Genomic DNA, 22,281 nt, shown 5'->3' with positions numbered 1-22,281 from the left:
TGAAAAATAATTAGCTTGAATGAGCACTATCCTTTGAACGTGATACATTTCCCCTAAAGCGTGAACATTCAGAGGTTCTTGTAATTACATGGATGATGAAACAGGTACTTAACATGACAAAAAATTACATAAAATAATTTGAAATAGAGAGCTAAATGGTTGTAAAAGCAGGTACCACAATCAATTTAGGGCTCTCTTTTCATATTCATTTTTTCCCCAACTATGACACTTAAACCATCACAGTTACTCTGTAACTTGGACAACAAAGTACTGCAGTAACTTCGATTGATTATTAATATTTTTCATGCTTAGTTGGACAAGGACATTTATTGTCTTTTAGACCACAAACTGTAGCATTATAGATTTAGAATGCTGATCCAGTGTTTATAAACTGATTTATATCCTGCTAAGCTAATTAGAGTCAGTGACATAATACAGTATTTCCTCCTATCAGTTGTTGTCCCCGACTAAAAACTAATTCATACTACGACATGCATTGAGTTTAAGCTCAGTAGTTACTGTTCTATAATCCTATACATGGGTTATCTAAACCCACCATAAAGATACAGCATTTCTATTTATTGTACATGCAGGCATTCCTGATTCTGAACTGCAGATCCTGAAAATTTCTGTAATAATAATAATAATAATTGTCTAATGCAAGAAGAGAAATTTAGGCTTGTTTGAGATGTATGTAGGAATCACTTTCAAGACTGTCAAACTATCATAGTGATTTAGATCCATTTGCTGAAAGGAACTTCTACTTATATTTTTTTCCATTGCCAGTTTTGGATATGTTGTTGCTTCAAACAAGTATCCATTTACACAACAATAATTGTTTTTCTCTCCAGAGTTTGTTGTTTGGGCTTGTTGGGTTTTTTTGAAATTTTTATTCTTATTCCCATAAGTCTGTGTTTGTTTCAAATTGCAATAATTCTTCCTTTACTTAAGAAAATAATTTTGGCTTTAGAAAATCATGTCCTTTGATATTTAAACTCCTTTAACTAGGAAGTTCAAATACATTATTGCCATTTTAGTTTAATACTGCTATTAGCAGCCACCATTAATGTAACCCCAGTATAACTATATCTCTGATCTATTGTTTGTTTGCTGTTCTGCTCACAAGAAATATCTTGATTAGTGTGGGATGTGGATTTGGATTTTTGTTGTGGTGGGTGTTTGGGATTTTTTGTGAGCTGAACTTCTAAGTGTCTGACTTTCAATCTCAATAATGTTAAGAATCCCTTGCAAGCTTGTGTTTCTCCACAAAGGAATTTCCCTCTTTTTCGTAAGACTGTTTTTTTTTTTTAAACATGTAGGTGATTATAGTTTGTAATTAAAGAGAAAGTATCAGATATAGATATTCCTCTTATATTTTATAATGAAACAATCTCTATAAGCATTTCTTTAGTTTTAATTTAAAACTGAACAAAAAAACCCCATCCACTTGAAAGTTTTTAGGTGACCAAGTATGGGCTAGTTATAGGTATGTTTGGTGCAGTTAGGAAATATCTTGGCATCTGGCTTTACCTGCTCTGAGTTTGAAAGGGTTCCTATTTCTGTTTGCTTCTACTGAGACAGGCCTTTTCATTGGTATTCTGTGAAATTTGCCAAATCCGTGGATTATGCAGCAAGAATAAAATTTATGTGATTAGACTAGAGAAATAGTGAATAATCTTTTTTTTTTCTGCAGTCAGTGTTATCTTCCCCTTCTGCAAATGTAGAAGTGCCAGTCTTTGCGTTTGATTATGCTGTTTTTCTGTAGAAATACCTTAAAATAGTTAATAAACTCAAATGTGCAGTGTGTGATATCAGATTAAAATACATTTCATAAGGCCATATGCTAGGACTTGGACTTCAAGAATCAGATACAACTTCTGTGTTGAGTTTTGCTTTTTGGTTTTTTTTTGTTTCATTTTGGGAGGTTTTTGTGTGTGTGGTTTTTTGTTGTTGTTGTTGGTTTTGTTTGTTTGGGTTTTGTGGGGTTTTTTTGTTTGTTTGTTTGTTGGTCGGTTTTGTTGTTTTTCTTTTTTTTAATTCAGGTTATGTATGGTCTCAGATATCCAACACACTTCTTGGAAAAAACTTTCCTCTTTAAGTAGAGCTCGTGTTCTAAATATCTTTTTAAAACTGCAACTGTACTCTGTGATCCTGATCACCAGCACTTCCTTAAGGCAAATTTCCAGGAAAATAAATCAGCACATTTTTATCATTTCCATACAAAGCTTTGGGAACGGTGTAAGTAGCAAACAGCTTGCAACAAGAAGCGTGGCTAGAAATCTCTTACAAATATTTAATGAATGTTCTTTCATCTGTGTCCTCATAAATACAGTGGTTGATGTAGGATAAACCAGGTTTGCTGAAAATTGGAACCAGAAACCACCTGATTCTCTTGATAGTGGTGATAAAACTTCACCAGATAGGTAAGATGTACCACTAAGGCTTTCACCATGGGCACATCTTTTTAAACCAGAGCATGAGCGCCTGTGAAATACTCTGGGATTGAGAACAGTTCTGTAAGGTGGGTACTTTTGGAAATGCTGCCCAAAGGGTTTAACTTCCTTTGATCTTCAGGCAACAAGCTGACAGTGACATAGTTGGTGATATAGGTTCTGATTATTGCTACAAAAGATCTTGAGATGAGAATTTATTCAAATTTTCATGCTAAAATGTATAAACAGGGCTGAGTATTTTTTCCTGTGACTTCCTGAATATGCAAATACATCTCAGGCCCTGCCAATGCAGTTTTCTTTTGGATGGTTTCCTTCTTGCAAACGTTTCAACTGCTGAAGACAATTAAAATAGGAGGAAAACAATAGGAATAGTTAAATCTTTGTATCTAGAGATGTTTTGCTTACATTCACACTACATCTGTTATAAAGGTTTGCATATGGAGATAGAGGCCTCTTGGTGTTATGATCCAAGACTCAGTGATATAAATGGGAGTCTTCTCTCTGACTTCAGTGGTCTCTGGAAACATTATTTGCTTCAGTAACTTGAACTTTGTCTTAAAGGAACTTTGTCTTCAAAGTTGCTCCTTTCACAGAGGGTTTGGCAGGGTCACCTTGCTGGGGAACAGGCAGATCTGCTCAGCAGCTGTGGCATAATCAGAAGAAGCTGCGTGTGGGCTCCATCAAAGCACTTCCTTACCCTTTGGAGAAAGTGGTAGTTGCTGTGGAGTGGCTCCAGCCTGCACTGGTGTCTCCATCCGTCCATCTGGGTTTTTCTTAGTCTTGGCATTGGGAAATGGGTATTGTTCAGAGTCTTTGTTGTTGTGGGTCTTTGTTAGGCAAGCAGAAATGCAGCAAAGGGAAAACAAAGTGGTTTTTTATAAATTAAGATTCTTGCAACTGTTAACAAACTTAGTCTGGGAATGTTTTTACTGGTAAACTAAGGTCAGTGAATACTCCTAATTTTAGATTTATCCATGATTTACTATTTTAACTGTGGTTTGTCACTGAATTAATTCTATAGACTATGTATAGTTTACATTTTGTTCATTGGGACCATCTTAAAAATGATGTCCTGAGGTCTTTTTCTTTTGTCTGACTGAATAAATTAGTCATTTACTAATGAAAAGGATACCTTGCTATGTGCAGCTGAACAAAATAATTCTACTATGTTATGGTAAATATACAGCCAACCTGAAATTCTTCTTTTAACTGAAGTTATTCATGGCTTCCTTACTACTCTGAAGAGGAATAGATGTCTGTCTTAGCCTAGAGATTGGTTAAGTGGCATGTTTATATGGAGGTTTTTCGAGTTGGTTAGTAAATCCCTTTCAGTCCTTGAAATGAAAGATATATTTGGGTTTGTGTATCAGCCATTTAATAATGAGTTTAGCCTTGGCTAGGTTAGTTAACATCAGAAGATTATTAGGTGGTTAGAAAATGCAGTGAGATTATTTTATGCCATCTCTCCTGTGGTATTTTCAGTATCCAGCTAAAGAGGACTAGCTGGAAGGTAGCTGTAAAACTAATCCCCTTAATTCTTTACTGAAGGGCATCCAGTCCAGCAAGGTCCATATCCTCCTGCTTCTACTTTGTAGCATTGATTATTTGTAGCAAATGGGTGATCTGAGGGTGCAGTAAGCTTTTGACTTATGCTGAGGTGGTGACTGAAGGTCTCTAAAAATGTTACAAATGTGCTTTTAACAATTTACATAACTTTAACAAGAGTTTGTTATTTTGGTGATGCAGATACAGCAAAGATGAGACTTGGAGGCGTCATTAAAGTAAATATAAAAATCCTCAATTATGAAGGGATTAAAGATGAAGTCTTAGCCATGTCTTCTAATCAAAACAAGTTATCAGACATTTGGGAGGGAGTGGTTTTTGTGTTTCTCAGTTCTATCATCTCTTTTAAAAACAAGAGAGACGGAGCCTGTTCGAGATTGTTCTCTCTTGCTCCTCTAACACTCCAGTTGTATCTGGATTCATTCATTTTATGTTTCTTTCCTCAGAAATTCCTTACCCTCAACTAATTTCCTGCTTATTTGATTTTTCATTTGTCAATTGTTCCACAGCACAGAAACAGGAGTTACTTCCATTTCTCTTCTTCACCAGTTTATGTTCAAGTCTGTAGATGAGGCACACTGGCACCAGCACCAGGAAGAATAGTTTGCTTCATAGCATGACAGAATTCTTTAATACATTGACAGAAACTCAAAGGGCAGTGTTGGAAACAATAGTGCAGGCTAATAAATGCGGTCTGTTTGGAGCTGAGGAGGAAAAAATTGGACAGTGATAAGTGCTAAAAGCCAAATCTCTGAGACTGTATAGCATGTCTGTGTTTTGCAGAGGGAAGGACATGAAAGAAAAAAAACAGTTTTGCCATTTTATATTTTTTTATTCAGTTGTAGTTCCTGTCTGGCTTCTAGTGCAACACAAAACAGTGAAAAGGCTGCTGTGTTTTGTTTGTCTCAACTCTTTTTGGAAGCTCCTGGTCTTTCTGAAGCAGGAGAGGAGAAAAAATACATGCATCACCTTTCCCTAATATTCCCTGTACAATTCAGTAAATCAGAAGGTGGTTGTTAAACTGACCTAAAGACTTGACTACTAATTGGCTGGAAGATGTGAAAGAACTAGAGCAAGACGGGGCTTTTGACTCAAGCTTCTCCCTGTCCTCCAGTTTGCTGCTTCCAGTTCCAAATGCATCCAAAATATCTGGTTGATTATGCATTAAAATTATATGTTTGGATGTTTATAAACTGAGAGAACTCCCATTTTCTCAAATAGAACACTTTAAATATTGGTATTTTTGCATAAAAAAACAAGGTAAATCAGGCATATACCACAGGTATGACAATGTAGCATGCTGGATGTGATCTGTAACATGGCCAAGAGCAGTTTGTGAACTTCAATTTTATACAGTTGTTATACCATACTTAGCAGGGCTATGCAATTTGTGGAAGAAATACTTTATATAAAACTGGTATAAATGAAAGCCAAGCAAGTGTTCAAAGTTATGATGTTTGACCAAATATTTTCAAACCACTACTGCTTAGTAGTATCAATAAATAAACTGTAGATCTTTCACACGTGTTTTAACAATCTTGATCTCTTTCTTGAAGGATGTCATTCTGGGCCCCCCAAAGGACATCAACAACTCTTTTTTTTCTTGAGGAAAGTTCCACATGTGGTCATTTTCCCGTACATTTTTTCGTATTTCCATTCTCCGTTTCAGGAGGAAAATCGACCTTCTTTTTGTGAGCCATGGGAGGGTTACCTGAGGGTAGAGAAACAGGTGCTCTGCAGTGTCTGTATTTCCTGGAAGAAAGGTTTGAAGGGGCTAAACAAATATCCTAGTTTTGGTGACTGTGTAAGCTGTCTTTAAACTCAAAACAGTTCCTAGAAAAATTATTGAAAGAACTTGCCAGGTCTGTGAGCTCTTTGGCCACTGAATTATTGTTCTTATTCTTTGACAGCAGCACAGGTGCCGGGCTGGAGGTGTGATCTGTCATGGAATGACACTGTAATAGGGAAGATGCAGTGAAGCAATGACACTGTTTAAAATGGTGATGTCTACATGAGATAATCCTGATGGACCTGCATTTGGGAGGACCCAGGATAGTGGTCTTTGAGAGAGCAATTTGTTGGCTGCAGGAAACATTGTTTCAAGAAAAAGGGGAAATCCCACAATGAGTTTGCAATGAACCAAAGCAATACCTGAACCTTGGCTCTGCTAAGGGCAGATTCTTATTTCACACCTTTCAAAGGCTGGGAAAATCAAAGCCAGGATTATCTTTGTGTACACTTGGGCATGAAATGGTTATTTATGAGGCACCTGTCAGGACTCTCCTCTTGGCACAGACCTGTCTTTTCATTCAGATGAGAGCTCTCTTGGTTTGCCGTGTGGTACTTGCTGTGTTCAAAAGAGATTATTGTTTGTCTGTGATTACCTTCTGTAGCAAAGCTTTTACAAAAGTAAGAGCTTTTGGAAATGAGCAATGTCTGTTTTCTGTAGGGGTTTGTGAGTGTTTGTATAGTTTGGGTTTTGTATGGGTACCACGTTCACTAGATCCAGGGCAAATAGTGATGCCGAAAATTGCAAGCTATTCAACTGAAATATTCTAGATTCTTCTTTAACACAGCTAAAGCAAGCATGAGAAAGAAATGCAGACATGCTGCATTGTCGTAACACTGCTACTGGTTTGCTACACTCACCTTCTTTTATCCAGCAGCATCAGTATTTATCAAAGACCTAATTGCATATTTCTGCTAGTCAGTGTTTCATGGTTTGGTAGCTTGATAAATTGTTCCTAAATCTTACAGAAACTCTCTTGCAAATCCTATTATCTAACGTAAAACTAAGGCCATAACTTCAGAGAAGAGGAAAAATCAAGTGAGCAGTTTTGATGTAACACTTCTGTGGCTTGAACTACAAGCAGAACTGAAACCTCATGTGGAGATTTTGTCTGTTTGCCTCACCCTGTAAGATGACCAGACAATTTATCTTCCTTATGTTGAATTTCCTACAGTGGAGTAAAAAATGCACACTTCACACACATTCTACAGGTATTGCTATCACACTGCCAGGATGGCACATTTGGAGTTGTCCTTGTGTCTGATCTCGATGATTTGGGGGCACTGTATAGGTGACAACTAAATGACTGGCTCATTTGCAGTGCCAGCTGGCTGCAGCACTTCTGCTGTGCTGTGCCACAGCCAGATCCATGGCTCTGGTGTTCCTATGAAATCTGTGCTGCTTTGTGCACTGCTCTGCTGGCCTGTGCAGTGAGGCTGGGTGGAGGTCACATGTCTTATTCAGCAGAGCAGGTCTGAATTGTCTGTTACCAATGTAGTAGAACTACTAATTCCAGTGATGTTGGGTATGTCCTTTGCCCTCTATGCTTTCTTTGGGAAAAAGGAGTTGTTTGGGTTTGGTTTTTTTCTTTTTTTTTTTTTCCCTAGTATTGACTGCTACTAGAAAAGCTGATGTTTTCCATCACATTTGGAGCTATTTCTGAGATACTCTAAGTGATGAATTGTTGTCACTAACAGTGTTAGTGCTTTTTCACCTCTTGCTGCCTACTCTCCCAAATCATGCATCTGGGGACTGTATTTTAGTGCTTGAAGTGCTGAGAATATGTGAAAAATATCTGAGGAAGGGGACACTGAGCTGATCACTTTTATAATGAAAAGGCTTGGAGTGTATTGTGCATGTTAAAGTGGGACAGTGTTGTATTGCAGATGCTTAAAATAAGAAAAACAATAGACAAATCTTACCTGGTAACAAGATATGCAGAATGTAGAGGGTTCTTTTACAGAAGACAGCTCTGTTTGCTCTTTAGCTTCAGGGGTATGGTGTTGGTTCTGCACTTGGTCTGGTCACAACAGCAAGTTAAGTTCTGAGTTTAGGACTGGTTTTAGCACAGAACAAAGTGTATATGTATTCCAGTGGCTTTCACTTTGCCTTCCCTTTGATGAAACCCGTTGTGACAGAAAGTGCTAGATGCTGGCAAACAATCCTGGGGTTTCAAAGCAGCCAGACAATAAACAGCTCTGTAATATTCAATGCAGCAGCTTCTCTAGAGCCCATCTGTTTGAAAATAACCCCAGTTCTGCTTACAAGGCAGAGTACTTTGCTGGCTGATGTTTGTCCCCATTTCCACGTGGCCGGGGTGGTTCTGGTGCCATCTCTTGGGAGTGTCCTGGATGGTAGGAGCCCAAACCAGTGCACCTTATGGTGTAAGGGTCTGTCTAACATCTCATTATTTAATCATCTTCTTGTATGTTAATAGAGTCATCTGTCCATGGTTACAAGTGCGAGCTTAATATTGCAAGCTAAGAGGTGCCCTCTCTCCTTCTGTTTAATTTCCTGAGGGAGGAGAGAAGCAGAGACCCACTTGGAATTGTCATCCTGGGCATCCTTTACTGAAACCAGTCCCTCTGCATGGGCTGGACTTGCATTGTTTGATGAAGAAATTGCTCCTCAAGCACCTCCCTCTGAATTGCTTAAAGGAGTTGGGTGTGTAAGTGTGTCTGGCTTCCTTGCTTTTCACAAGATGATGATCAGATCTTTCCGAATGAAAAAGACATGGCTTAAACCTAGATAGAATCAGCTCTTCCCTCTTTGCTGACATCTCTTTCTGACAGTCACACTGGTTGTGTGACTGGAGTTGGTTCTGGTGGGCAGGGCACTTCTGGGCTGGCCCATGCTGGTGGTTCAGTGTAATGTGAGCTCTGAACGTCCACAGCAGAAACTTCTGCTGTTTGTACAGCAGCGAGAGGTGCCTGTGTGGCAACATCCATGGCACATGGAATAAAACTAATAAAACAAGTATTATATTTTGTGTTGTGACTATGCCTTATATTTTCCAAATACATCATGCAGTGGGTATAGTAACAGAAGCCAAAGTTTTTTAATATTCATGTTTTCCTCAATTTTACCTTTTTTCAAAACAAGTGTGGTTTAATTGAACAGTGGTCAAGAATACTAATCTACTGCCAACCTGATGGTCCTGTAAGAGTACTCAGTGTAGTAGTACTTAATTAGAAATAATCTTTTACTTGCAAATGAGTTGATACAAGTAAGTGCTATTCAGCATCAGTTCAGTGATGAAATGAAAGTTCAGGGTTTACTTCATAAATGTCTCAAATACAAATCCAGAAGACACATTGAAATATTTATTAAATTCCCTTCTGTTATCATAAAGTCTGTAAGGAAGTTTTGGGCATTATCAGTTGTTGTAAGTTAGTAGTACTTAGAATTGCATGAGAACAGAAGAGAAATATATTTGTACTGCAGAGTTAAGTCTTTGATTTGCAAGACTTGGATCCAGTAAGACAGTCTTAATTTCTTGCATTTATTGTTGGTTGAGTTTCTTATGTGCTGTCTCTGTTTATGTAGAATTTAGAATGTATTTTATTGTCCTAAATCAGAAATACTATTCAATGAGGTCTTTACAGATTATGTGTATCTGCTGTATCAGAATTTCAGGAATTTCAGAATTGAGATGGTTGTGTGCAATATGTTAATTACAAAAATTAAAGCAGGTAACAGAATTAAAGAAATAAGCCAAAGTTTTTCTTAAGAACCAGGAGAACTGGGTGCAGAATTTTCGGTGCAAAGTCTCCAATATTTAACAAGGTATGGGTAATAGTCTCATATAAAGGGATAGAGTGACAGGATGGAGCATCTCAGTGTTCTGTATTGACAGAATGCAGTTCTAGTTCACAATAGAATTAATTTTAAAATATGCTATGTAAGGGTTAATGTTTTGTTCTAACTTTGTTGTGCTATATCCTTTGGTTTTGTCTGTCATCTGGTGTTTTTGCAGTTTTCCAAATACTTTAAATACAATCTTAAAATCCATTAGTCTTGACATTTTTTTGCTGATGTGCTGAAAAGCCTGTGTTTGATTCTTGCTCAGACATCAGGTGGTGTCTCAGTAGTAGCAGTGGCCTAATTACCATTTCTGAACACTGTAGCTTATAAATATTTTGGTAAGAAAAGGTGTTATTTCATTAATATTTCTGCTGTAATTAAAAAAAAAAGGTGTCAGGGAACTATTTTAGGTAACATGATAATTTAAATATATACATACAGATGCAAATACATGTATTTGAACCTTCACATCCAGACAACTTCACTCCTCACCGTATTTTTTGATATAAAATGAGATCTTTTCTTGAATATAGAGCTTTTCAAAATGTATTGTCAGTCTTTTATTTTTCAGTCAACATATAAAAGAGCATTTTGCATCTTTTTTTATAGCACCTAATTCTGTTCCTAGTGGTAATTAAAGCACATGTATATTTGAAAGGTTGAGCATATTTTATGGGGACTCTGCAAGTATACACTGTATAAGTTGTATCTGTTTTCTTACATAACAATTAACCAAGGATGTAAAAGAAATGTTTTCATAAGAAACCTCATTTTTAATTGAAAATTTCACTACTGAAAAGAATTTTTTAAAACTGCAAATGTTTTCATAATTATGATGATTTAAAAAAAAGTTTATCCAACTTTAGCATTACAAGGGAGTTTTGACCCTGTGTGGTGCAGGTGCAAGTTTAAGAAATACTTAATGTTACAAAGGCTGGTTTATTATCTTTAAAGCTAATTTGCTTGTCCTTAACACTGTAATTATGCTCAGGAGGCAGACTTTGATTTTTGTTTCCCAGAGCTCCTCAGCTGAGCTGGTGTGTGTAACCACAACCTTGGAATAGTTTCTTTGCTCGGTGACTTTGTGTGAGTTCTGGAGAGCTGCTGGAATAGCCTGTTCTTGCCTCCTTTTGGGGTGCCAGGGCAGAGAACTGTCAGTGCTGGTGTGCTCTTGCTGCTCAGATTATTTTGCTTACAGTTCTGTCTGAATGAGCTGCCACGTGTCCTTTACTTCTGAAACTGCTGCCAGCTGAGGATGGGAGCTGTACGTGCATCTGGTGTGGGTCTGCACATGATGGACTCGATGCTAAAAACAAAAGCTTATTTTGCCAGAAGTAACTGCTGAGGACATTTAAGTAGTTTAACAATCTGGAGTTCACTGTGTAAAGCAGGGATCATAAAAATGTGAATACTTGTTAATACTTGTTAGATGTTCCTTTTGGTTTGGTTTTTTGGTTTGTGTTTTTTGATTGGTTTGGGGTTTTTTTAGGGGGTAGTAGTGGTAGTTTTATTGTTTGTTTTTTCGTTTTTGCTTTTTATTTGACTTTAAGAGCCGTTGCTGGAAGTTGTAATTGCCCTGAAACCATCAGAATTGAAAACATTCGACTCCCCGTTTCCTTTGTGTTGTGGTGCTTTTGGCTTACAGGATATATGTGCATTTTTCTCGTATTACATAACCAAATAACAGTTGTTTTTCGCTGTGTCTTGTAGATTTTGGTGGAGCAACATCTAACAACGAGCGGCGGCCGTACGGGTTTTGGTTCCCACCTGAGCGCTCCGAGGAGGAAATCAGAAGGCAAAGGCTCCGTAGGTTTGAGAGACGATGAAATGGCCACGTGTCCGTGGGAATTGTGAAGTGCTCTGCAGAGTTACCAAAATACTTGCAGATTCATTTGTAAGCTGCAGTTTACAGATTAATTTATGATCTTTCTTCCACTGTTTTTACTGCTGCTCACAAAGCTGCAGAGGGTCTTGTGAGTTCAGGCTCAGAACTGGAACTTGAACAAAAAGTGTGAGGTGGGAATCAGAATGTGATCTTTGGCTGTCTCCATCTTAATGCACCTTAATTATGGAACGAGACTGATGGTTTTGCCAAACTGTCTTTTTATTCCTTAAGTTATTTTGTGTAGCTCTAAGAATTCCTTGGCTTTTTGACTGCTGTTGTTCTCAGACAACAAGTTTTCTTCATCCGTCACAGCTGAAACATTGAATTTTCTATGTAACTTTAAAACTATGCAATTTTTCATTACAAGCCTTTCTCCATTAGCCATGATGACCAACTTTTTGGGGGTTGGCATGTGAAATGGCACTTGAAAAGATCACTTTGACAATGGCTAGATCATTTGAGTCCAGGCTTAAGCTTTTGAGCAGTCTTCCAAACTGTGTGAAAAATAGCTGCAGCTATCCCTACCCTGTGGAATTATTTCATAACAACCTTTAGTGTTGCAGTCTTCCTCAAAACACACCATTTTACCTTGAGCTTATATGTGATAAAACTGAGTTGTAACTACTTATGATTTCCTAAAGCCTTTCTTAATCTTTAAATATTAAATATTCTTAATATGCTTTAAATCAAAAAGTGCTGCCCTTTACAGAACTGAAATAATTTGTTAGGAGTTTTATGGAAAGGGAGGTGGATATGCCATACAAAGAATATATTTATGTAGTAACATACTTTTCTAAAGCATCTGTTTCTCTAAGAAGGCTTGGAAATTGTATTGTGTATGTGCTGTTCATCCAGCTTTGGAAATTCCACTATTTATTTATCTTGTTTGAAGACCAGTAGCAGAGGTGAGAGTTTGCAGGCTTGTGGAGACCATGCCTAAATATAAGCTACCTTGAATTCCTCATTTTCTAGGAAGAAATTCCCTACCTAGCTAGAGGAGTTGATCGGAGAGCTGAGAGTTCTGTTGTCCCCTTGGGCAGACCCTCCACCCAGCAGCTGTCCTGCCTGTTCAGCAGTGTTAACTAACAAACCTGCAGGGCTTTGCTTCCAGGCATTTTATCTTCACAATGGAAGAATTTCTTCCTGTTTGCAGTCCTGGAGAAGTGTGATTGCCCAAGAATAACTTGGTTATTGGTACAGACCTATTGGAATCTCTTCATCAGCACTGGTGTAGTAGAGCATTAGGATGAGCAATTTAAGGATTTCACCAACCTGTGCTTTATGAAGTCTAATTTTCTACAGGATTGATCACTTGAATGTATAAAACAGTGCTGTATTTTTGATACAGCAAAATAACCTGAAAATAAATTGTTTTACTGTGTTCTTTACATAAATAATACAACTTCAGTTTGTAGCTGATGTATGTAGGGAAAGCTTTCGTTTGCTGAGGAATGCACAAGCTGTTCAGTTCTGGGATGCAGACTTTGGCCATGACTGCAATGTGAGTTTGGGTGTCTTGTTCAGTAGTGTAAGAACACTGTTAATATTCTGCAAAGGGCTTTCTGGCAGATTCTAAGGCACTTAGTACGTATGGAATGTTAATTTTTGGTGCTTTTGGGCTTGGTTGTTTTTGTATATATGCAATAGCCATAGAATAAAACAGCACATACTTTTATGGAAGGCCAACTTTTCTGTGCTCACCAAAAATAAGTATCAAAAACCTACATATTTTTCTCAGCAGGTGGATAGAAATGAGAAGGAAGTAGCATTGGTTCCTCAGACAAATCTTTTAATGCTCTGGTCAAAAGTTTCAGTGTGACTCACTGTGTCTGTTAAGTTCTGATATTTAACTTATTTAAAACCACTGGATTAGCCACTTGTCAGTTGAAAAATACTTAGAGAAAATCAAAAATCTGATTACAATGGTATAAGCACTTGTTTTTGTGAAGTACAAAAATTTTCAGTACTAATAATTGTTCATTGTTCTGACCTTTTTGTATGTAAAATTGAAATAAATATTTTTTTAATATTTAAAGCTGTTTGGTTTTAATTGTAGTAATTAATAAGGTGTATATTTTAAATTACAGAGCTGCTGCCATGTTGTTAGAAATTGTGATACCAAGGGGGCAGATGGATTGTGTTGGGACTAATTTTGTTTCTTTTTTATTTAGTGACAGTTTGGGAGTTAGATTATTGAAAAGTTCCAGTACTTACAGTATTTTGGAAAGTTTATTAAACAGCATGATTCTTGCTCATTGCAGGGGGTTGAACCACATGGCCTTGAAAGGTCCCTTCTAACTCAGACTATTCTGTGATTCCTTAGTAGGATTTTTACCATGAAAGCTCCCACAAGTTTAGGTTTTGGAGCACCAGTGAGGGGAGATGTAGCAGATGAATCCCTGCCATATGCTCTGCTGCACTTCATCTCTTCGGGGACAAAAATTAAGGGCAATCTCCACAGATGGGTGTTCCATGTTGCATGTTCTCTGGCACTATTTAGTGCCTGATTAAGCCTCAAGTAAGGACTTTTTAAGAAAATGTAGCTTTGTATAAAATATTTTAGCGTCTGCAGTCTGATTCCTTTGTTGCAGGAGCTGTGATTTCTTGCGAGATTTTGTATTTCCTCTGAACTCTGTGATCAGGTACCATGTAAGAAATTCCACCCCCTAATTAATCCTAATCAGCAGACTTGTTAACAGGCACATTCTTGAAATTTAATGGTTGAACGACCTAACATATTATTGTTAATAAATAGAGGTTTCTTGCCGTCCAGAATTAAGATGTGATGAAAGAACTGTGTGTTTAACTTTAAAATTCTTTTTTTCCTCTTCCACCTTGTCTTTAAGCACAGGCAAATTGTAAAAAGTGAAAGGGAGACTTCAACTCTTATCGCTGATAAAATTTGTTCATACCACAGATAGGCAAATAAGGAAAAAAGAACCTAAATACTGATTCATTAAATTAGTGATGGAATGATGATGTGTCTGGGTAGAGAAAAAAATTCTTTATTAAAGCAGACCTTACTAGGTTTTATGCTAAAAGAAAAGAGGGAAGAGAGCATACCTGAGAGAGGTAAAGCCTTTGTTTTTTAACTATATATTAAGAAGCTTAAATTGCCAGTGATTGATGAAGCAGCTGTGAGCATTGTCAGCCCAAGGCTGGACCACCGAGGGAAGAACAACTTGCCTCTTCTGTGATGACAACATGAATGGGAATGCCTGCAGGACAAAACTAACTTTCTTTGGTCATCCTTTGCTCTCTTTAATTATGAACCTCATATGTGACAAGTGTATACACTGTTAATATAAAAATGAAGAACTGTTGAACCTTTGAATCTGCTGCTTGTGCCTGGACCTGGCACTCAATAGGTGAGAGTGTCTGAAGATCACACAGCAAGTCGGAGTGAAACAGTGAATGAGTGACTTGGGAAGCAGTTTGGGTACAGCTGCCTTTGCTGTTGTTGTGAGGTGATGGGAAGGGGTGTTGCAGTTCATTTTCACTTCTGGTTCTGGGGCTGGTGAATTGTAACCAGTTTTGTTTAACACTGAATGACTAAGTGTGAATCACGCTTCCGCACAACAGCTGGCGAACAGATCCTCATGTTTATGTGCTGTGGCTTCTTGAGTGTGCAGACATGAAGGATAGAATCATCTTATGGTTTTATTACAAGCTTCTCATTGTTTCCTACATATGAAAAAAAAAAAACCAGTTATTTCTTATTTGTTACCAGATTTCAGAGGGCAAGAAAATATTAACACTGCTGAGCTTTCAGTTGTAGGAGCTGTTTCTAAAGGAGTATCAAGCTTTCTAAAGGGTCTTACAGTGAATACTGATATCCATTTACTTTTTCAGGAGCTGTGAAAACTGGAGACAGTTTTCCATACAAATCTAATGTGGTTTGGGTATTTTTGTTTATATGATGTGCTGAGATTGGTAAAGCAGCTGGGTTAGTAAAAGAGAAGATCAAAGATACATACGACAGCAGTCTTCTGCTGCACGAGAACAGTGGTAAACTTATCTCTCTTGTCCATTTACAAGCAGCAATTGGCCTCATTTGCTGCAAAATGTGTGTAAATGAAGGTTTTCTAAACATGCAGATAGTGAACTTTCCTAATAGGCTGGGGATATTCCAGAATTTCCTTCTTCTCTCTTTTTGGAGCCTGTTAAACAAAAGTATCTCCTCATGGCTGTTGGGTAGGTCAATAGTAAGTGTTCTTTTCCCTAGTGGAGAATGTTGGATTAGGTTAGATCCTTCACCAAAACATTCCTTACAGGGACCATTTAAGAGCTGTTGGTGGGTGGCCACTTCTGTGAATTCCTATTTTCCTTATCCACCTAACAAGGAAAGGAACAGCACCCAAATCCGTACAATATTAATGAATATGGAATGACCTGTTTGCTGACTTTTAAAAATTTTATCTTAAAGGAAGTATTTATGTATGCAGTTCTGCAGCTGAGAAGACTGTTGTTCCATCATTTATGCAGAGATATAACCTGTCTGTGGCCAAAAGTTCTATAACATTTGGTACCACTTATTGCATCTATTTCACTTTTTACATGCATCTTAAGTGTTCAAGCACAATAAAATTAAAACATTCTGAAATACTAACTTGCTTTGTAGTTTTCAAAATGCAAAATGCAGAGTCTAACAGATTACAGCTGCAACTGCCTCAGAGTAGCCATTTTTAATTTCTTCAATTCCCATCAGAATTTAATTGATTTCTGCCTCTGAGAAAGTTTAATCTCCACTTTAATGAAAATACCTCTGTCTTCATCATGCTGAACTGTGTAAGAAGGAACATGTGTCTGCAATAGGAGTGGTATTTGTCATCAGTGCATGGAAGACTAAATTCTGGAAAAGATCTTGTTTTTCTGTGTACTGAAACTTTGTTTTGCCAAGCTGAACATGATGTCAGTTTGAGTGCTTCATTCCAAATCTTTCTATAAACTGGGAGTAACACACAGGGATTTCTCTCTGTTGGGCAGCTCACCCTGCACATGAAGTTCATCAGGGTGGTTCCTTACTGTGTCCCTTCCTTTAGGACTTGGTTGTTATTATTTTGTGTCACATTTTCTGCGTTTCTGCTCCCCTGGATCTGTGGAAAACATTAAAATATGTGGAATTTCAAATCCCATGAAACTCAAGCCTGTCTCCTTTTGTGAAGCACAAGGTGAGCTTTGCTGTGAGGTGCTGTGAGCTGCTGAAGGCTGGCTGTGTCATACTGAGGAACTATGTTTGTTTAATGCAGTCTCACTGGAATGATAAATATGGAGTTGTTTTTACTTTACACTTATAAAATATCACCTCTAATTGAACTTCCAGTACCTTCTGGAACATCTGGATGAAGTGGCTAGGAAAGGGGAAAGCTGTTAAGTATGAATATGGAGCAGCATCTGTTGGAGTGCTGATGGTGATTTTTTTTCTCCACCTGGCTAATTTTCCAGCTGGTTCGGGTGGGAAGAATTTCAATGCCTGGTTTTGTTGTTTGGTCAGTTTAAAATGCTGATTTCTGAAATCAGATCCAGTCATGAAACAGATCCCCAGTTTGATGAAGCAATTGCCTCACCTGCTGGAAAGATCTTACCAGAGTTGTCAGAATATTCTTATTGTTTTGGAGTGAAGGCTGATGGGCTCTGTCCTTGCCTGACTGCTGCTCTTCACAGCTGGCTTTGGAAAGATCCTTTTTCTTGCAGATAACTGTTCCCCATTACAGATCCTCCCCACGGTCTTGAATGTTTTTTTTCTTTCTTGCCCAGTTCTAATGTAGGTCAAGCCTTAGAACAGGAGTCCTCATCCGCACAGCATTTTTCTGTGTATGGCCCACTGAATTTCTGTGTATGGCCCCACTGGATCTTTATCAAACAAGTGAGCAGCTTGGGGTAATGGATAAAAGCTTTGCTTTATTTGTGTTAAATACATGCTAAAAATGTATGGACTGTATGCATTCATGTTTTGACTGCATTGATACTTTTGTTTTTCTTTGGTGCTTATGAACCAGCCAAAGTAGGAGAGAGTTTTTTGGTTAAGGGTTTTACCCTGGAAGAATTCCTGATAAAATCAGTGGTGTCTGATGTCAGTTCTGCTTTTGTCTCTCTCCCTTTTGACACACTTTGTATACACCAAAAGATGACATTCAAGTGACATTTTCAGTATTAAGTTTGTGTATCTCCTTCCTTGTCTTATGAAAAACACCAAATGAAGCAAAAATGGCTGTATTTCTTAAGAGCAGAACAGGGTTCAGGGTATTCAGTGTTTTAACTCCACCAGTTATGGTCTAGAAATCCTGGTGTGAGGGAGAAAAAGCTGCCACCTGCCCCGAGGATTTACCAGGAGGCAGAGCCAGGCACTTTCCCTGCTCCCTGGCCACACAGAGGCCATGGTTTGCCAGGGTGGGAAAGTCTCCTCATTGCAAATTACTGGTTCTAAATTGAGTTCCAGGGCAGTTCACCCCAAATGGCTCTAATTCCAATGACCTCCCAGTGTAGCCAGCATAATTTTCTGTGTTGCTGTTAATATCCTGCCTGCTGTTTAGGGTAAAATTCACTTCTTCACTGGGCCTACACAAGATCCAAAGCTCTGGGATGCAATAGGAAGGGTAAATTGGACTTTAAGGATTAGCACAAGGCTTTTTGGAGTTTTTACTGTTTTTTCTCATAAATAGTTTCAGCTCTGCCTTTTCACACTTAATTTCATAATTAGGTTCCCTATGAATAATTTACCACATATTTTTCTGCTTATAGTCACTGGACAAATGATGGCAAAGTTAAAGCATCTGCTGCTTTATACTTTGGTCTGTCTTACTTGCTGTGGAATACTAAGCCATTTATCTGCAATTTCATTTTGAATTAGTACAATATTTTTGACAAATGCTTTATGGAGTCAGCTGAGCATGAAACAGGGATTTGCACACCTATGAAATATTTGATACATCAGTGGTAGCTTAAAAATACATCTCTTATATTAGCACCATGCTCTAACTAACTGAGCTTATAGACCCTAAAAATGTAACTGGCAGAGGTGCAAAAACTCTGCATCAAAATAATATAGAAATATGACTGTTTAGAGTGATTTATTTTTTTTTAAACAAAAGAGCAAGATGGTAAAATACTGTGAAATGGCTTAGTTAAATTATTGTTGGTCTTTTTGTTGATTCTTTCAGATGTTTTTAAGATTTTTCTATATATTTGTTCAAGTTAGATGAACACAGATCCAATTCCAAAGTCCCATATTCCCTCTTGTCTTCAACTTGTCTCAATGACAAAGTTTGCAATAACATAATGTATAAGGTTTTATTTATTGTTTACCTCAGTGCAGTTTGTACCAAAAGCCTCACTTTGCATTCCAGCAAAGCCACAACCCTCCTCCAGAGAGTTTCTCCCCTGAAAGGAAGCTGCAAATGAGTAATGGAGGAGCTGGTGAGTACTGCCAGGTAAAGCTCGTTCATGAGATCCTAACATGGAATTACCTAAATCCACCAAGGGAAGGGAGACATTACCTGAGGAAGTTGGGTGTCTGTGACTGTTCACATAAGCTGAAGCCCCTTGTGACTTCAGCTGTGGCCTTTTTGGAAATACAGTTTGTACACCTTGAAGAACAGGTGACTGCAGCCCAGTCTCCTCTCCACATGCTGCTTTCTTCCCACAGGAAGCTCCTGAGCTACTCAGCACCTTGAAGAGTTGAGACACTGGATTTTATGTCTAACAGGAGTGCTGCTCTCCCCTGGGTGTGGGGTGCTGTCTGAAGCCAGGAGGGGAGTGAATTCCTTCATACAGTTCAACAGCAGGGATTGGTCCCTCCCCAGGAGACTGTGTGGGGTGTCACCTGTGGGGTGTCCAGCCAGAATCACCAAGGAGTGAACCGAGGTGTCCCCTGTCCCAGCAGGCACTGGGACCAAGATGGAAATGTTCCCTGGGACAGGTGGGGATGGGACATGCCCCAAGAGGACTCCTGACCCTTGCCCAGGTGACAGAGCAGGGGAGTCAGTGGGCCCAAGTAAGCCTGGCCGATTAGAGAGGTTTGGCTGGTTTGTCAGGAGGAAGTTGCACAGTCAGGTGTATTTACACTTGAATGGACTTACCCTCTGACTGTTTTATTTTCCTCTGGCTGAGACTGGAATGTCTGTCTTTCCTGCTCTTTGAGTTTGTGTATCCAGCTTTTAAATTGGCTGATCAGCCTGTTGTACTCGTGATGGCTTCAGAGGGAGTTTGCTTTGAATTAGGACTCTTGGACGAGGATCGGGGTTTCCTTGAAAATCCTTTTGCTGGGGGCACCTCAGTGAACACAAATTGAAATAAATAGAGCTGGGAAAAGCATTTGATTCCATTCTAGTAAAATGTAGCTTATTTAAGTGGTAAAAGGAGCATTTGTGGTCCTTCTGCACATGATAGATTCTCCAATTGCAGTCTGTGTTTTCAGATGTTTCCCATGATTCAAATATGCATTGAATAGTTCTGGTTTTATACCTGAATGAAGGAGGTATAAATGTGTTTTAACTTTTTCAAAAGGTGATTAGTGCTTTGGCTTACAAATGTTTTAACAACCAGTGCTTTGAAAAATAAAGAGCACCTCTAGTGCTCTTTCCATAAGGATCTCAAAGGTGATGATGCTTGTTTTGGTGGTGTATTTACAAACAAAGAAGCAAAAAATGAACAAAATTTATTTTCCTAACACTTCTTATATTCATCACTCATATAAGTTCACCCATTTTATCAACATCCCACTGTTTCTTTTCAATTAATACTAGAAACTGCTTTGTTTCTTCAGCTACTTGGATTGGAGCTTAATCATTTAATGTAACTGCTCTTAGAAATTAATTGTAAATATAGATATAGCTTTTTAAGGATTTGTTATCTCAACTAATTTCATTTTCTTACATAATCTACTATTAAATGGATTTGCAACTTTTTTGTTGCTTATGAAAGCCCAATTAACAGTTCTTTCACAGTTTGGTCAGTACAGCAATGGTAAAGGCTTTCATCTTCATTGTTTTTATTATGAGATTTTTTTAACAACTCCATTTCCCCCCTTCCCTCAGAAACAGCATGTGCAGTGTTTCTTTTGCTTGGGAAATTCAGCTACAGGGCTTTGACATTTGTATATTTGCACATTTCTATAGATATGGATAAATATTTGTAATATACCATATAAATGCACATACTCTTCCTGCTGTAAATGCCACTTCTAACAAGAAATCCACTGTCTTGCACAACAGGTATGGTGTCCTTGGTATTCCCAACTTGACTCAACCCTCCAAGCTCGCCCTGTTCCCTGTACTTTATGGCAGTGGACTCCAATGTTGACAAAGTTTAATTTTTTAAAATTAATTAATTTATACTAGATTTTTCTACCTGTAGATGTGTGTAGATGGGTGGCTCAACAGATCCTTCATCTTTCAGTCTTATATATCCATTCCAACAAAGAGAAGAGTTCTGCACACTTTCAAACACATTCAGATATGAAATGCTGTTTAAACCTTTATCGTGTTGTTTATCCTGATGCAAGTCTGGCTGTCCACTTCTGGTTTCCTTGTTAGCCATGCTTCAGGCATACCTGGCATCTACTGATTTTTCTCCTCTGCTCTTGTCCTTCTTTAAGAGTTCCTGACAGAGGGGCTGATGCAAACTGCAGTTCAGGCATCACAGTTGTCAGCCAGAAACTGTATTCATTAGCAAAAAATTGACATGTCCCCCGCTGGCCCTGGCATTCAATGAATGGTGCTGATCTGAAGTCTTCTAGGCAACTTCCAGGTGACATAAGGGACTGTCCACCACCCTGATCACCAGATCCAGTGTGCTGGAAAGAACAATGAGAGAACTTGACAACTGTGCATGAAAAATAGGTAAATTATGTTAATCTGTCTTTTTTTCTTACTTTATTTGCTTTTAATTGTACTGGTTTGGTAATCTTAAATTAGAGTAAGCTTTTTTTGCTGGAGAAAATCTTAATTTGCTCTGTAATGAGTTAATTTCAAAAGTGTAGAGCCAGCTCACTTATTTTTCATGTATTTATCAAACTGAAGAAAGAAGAAGTCTGGGTTGATTCTGAACAATTCTGTTATCCAAACTGCTGCAAATGTAACTTGAGGATGGCATTAAACAGACCTGGAGCTCTAGTTCTGAAAACTGTGTCTTTGTACCTGAAAATCCCATTGTTTATTCCAGACAAGCAGGCAAAGCCTTTGTAATTTTAAGAAATGTGTGTTTTAAGGCTGTGAGTACAGAAATGCAGCTACAGCCAGGTTCTGCAATTTGGAACTAACCCTCATCTTGTTTCTTGTTGTGAATTTTCCTTTTTAATGTCCAGTAGGCATCAGATAACTTACTTTTCAGACCTTAAAATCTTTGAACATTCAGAACACAAAAGCCGCGCGACAGAGACTTTTCCATACGATCGCGTGCCCAGAGTCTCACCATCAAAAAGGAATATCCTATCCAGAGGCTCCTCCAGTTCACTGGGCAGGGAGGGATTGACTCATCTTGGCTGTGAACTGCCACTGCCTGGGCTGGGGCCTCACACACAGCACATCTGCTGATGTATGGCTGGATTTCCTCTTCAGAGAGCGGCGCCATCGGCAGAGGAGCAGCGCTGGATAACCAGTAGGACTTGTCGTTCCGGCTGGCATAGTAACACACCTGGTTGATGTTACAGTAAGCAAAGGGCATGGTACTAAACACAGGGAGACAAGATCCTGCCAGACCTGAAAATAATAACAAATGATGCAAATTACTCCACTTCTAGGTAAGTTGAAATCCTGGCCAATGTTGCTGCAAAACTGTATATCTTAACA

General features: G+C 38.3%; 2 protein-coding genes across 5 annotated transcripts in view; one reads left to right on the top strand and one right to left on the bottom strand.

Annotated features, from left to right (window-relative positions):
- The window catches only part of RHBDD1 (rhomboid domain containing 1), a 34,547-nt gene extending 21,018 nt beyond the window's left edge, over positions 1 to 13,529 (top strand). Inside the window, exon 7 of the mRNA XM_051781300.1 lies at positions 11,320 to 13,529. Within this exon, the coding sequence (XP_051637260.1) occupies positions 11,320 to 11,435 (116 nt within the window). The 3' untranslated portion in view covers positions 11,436 to 13,529. The remainder of the gene's footprint in view (positions 1 to 11,319) is intronic.
- A 5,193-nt stretch (positions 13,530 to 18,722) lies between these two features.
- Positions 18,723 to 22,281, bottom strand: part of COL4A4 (collagen type IV alpha 4 chain) — a 68,349-nt gene continuing 64,790 nt past the window's right edge. For 3 of the 4 annotated variants that reach the window (XM_051781266.1, XM_051781265.1, XM_051781267.1), the window contains 2 exons: positions 21,905 to 22,191; positions 19,310 to 21,287 (listed from right to left, as the gene is read on the bottom strand). In XM_051781266.1, coding sequence (XP_051637226.1) covers positions 21,024 to 21,287; positions 21,905 to 22,191 — 551 coding nt within the window. In that variant the 3' untranslated portion in view covers positions 19,310 to 21,023. Of the gene's footprint in view, positions 19,163 to 19,309; positions 21,288 to 21,904; positions 22,192 to 22,281 lie in introns of those variants that run through there. The other variant, XR_007903519.1, reaches the window with a different exon arrangement.

Source organism: Manacus candei, unplaced genomic scaffold, assembly GCF_025592945.1.
Source record: "Manacus candei isolate 608988 ecotype Guabito, Panama unplaced genomic scaffold, ASM2559294v1 h1tg000015l, whole genome shotgun sequence".
Taxonomy (NCBI): Eukaryota; Metazoa; Chordata; class Aves; order Passeriformes; family Pipridae; genus Manacus; species Manacus candei.
Note: the sequence above shows the minus strand (reverse complement) of the source record. Positions and strands in the feature narration are given on the sequence as shown.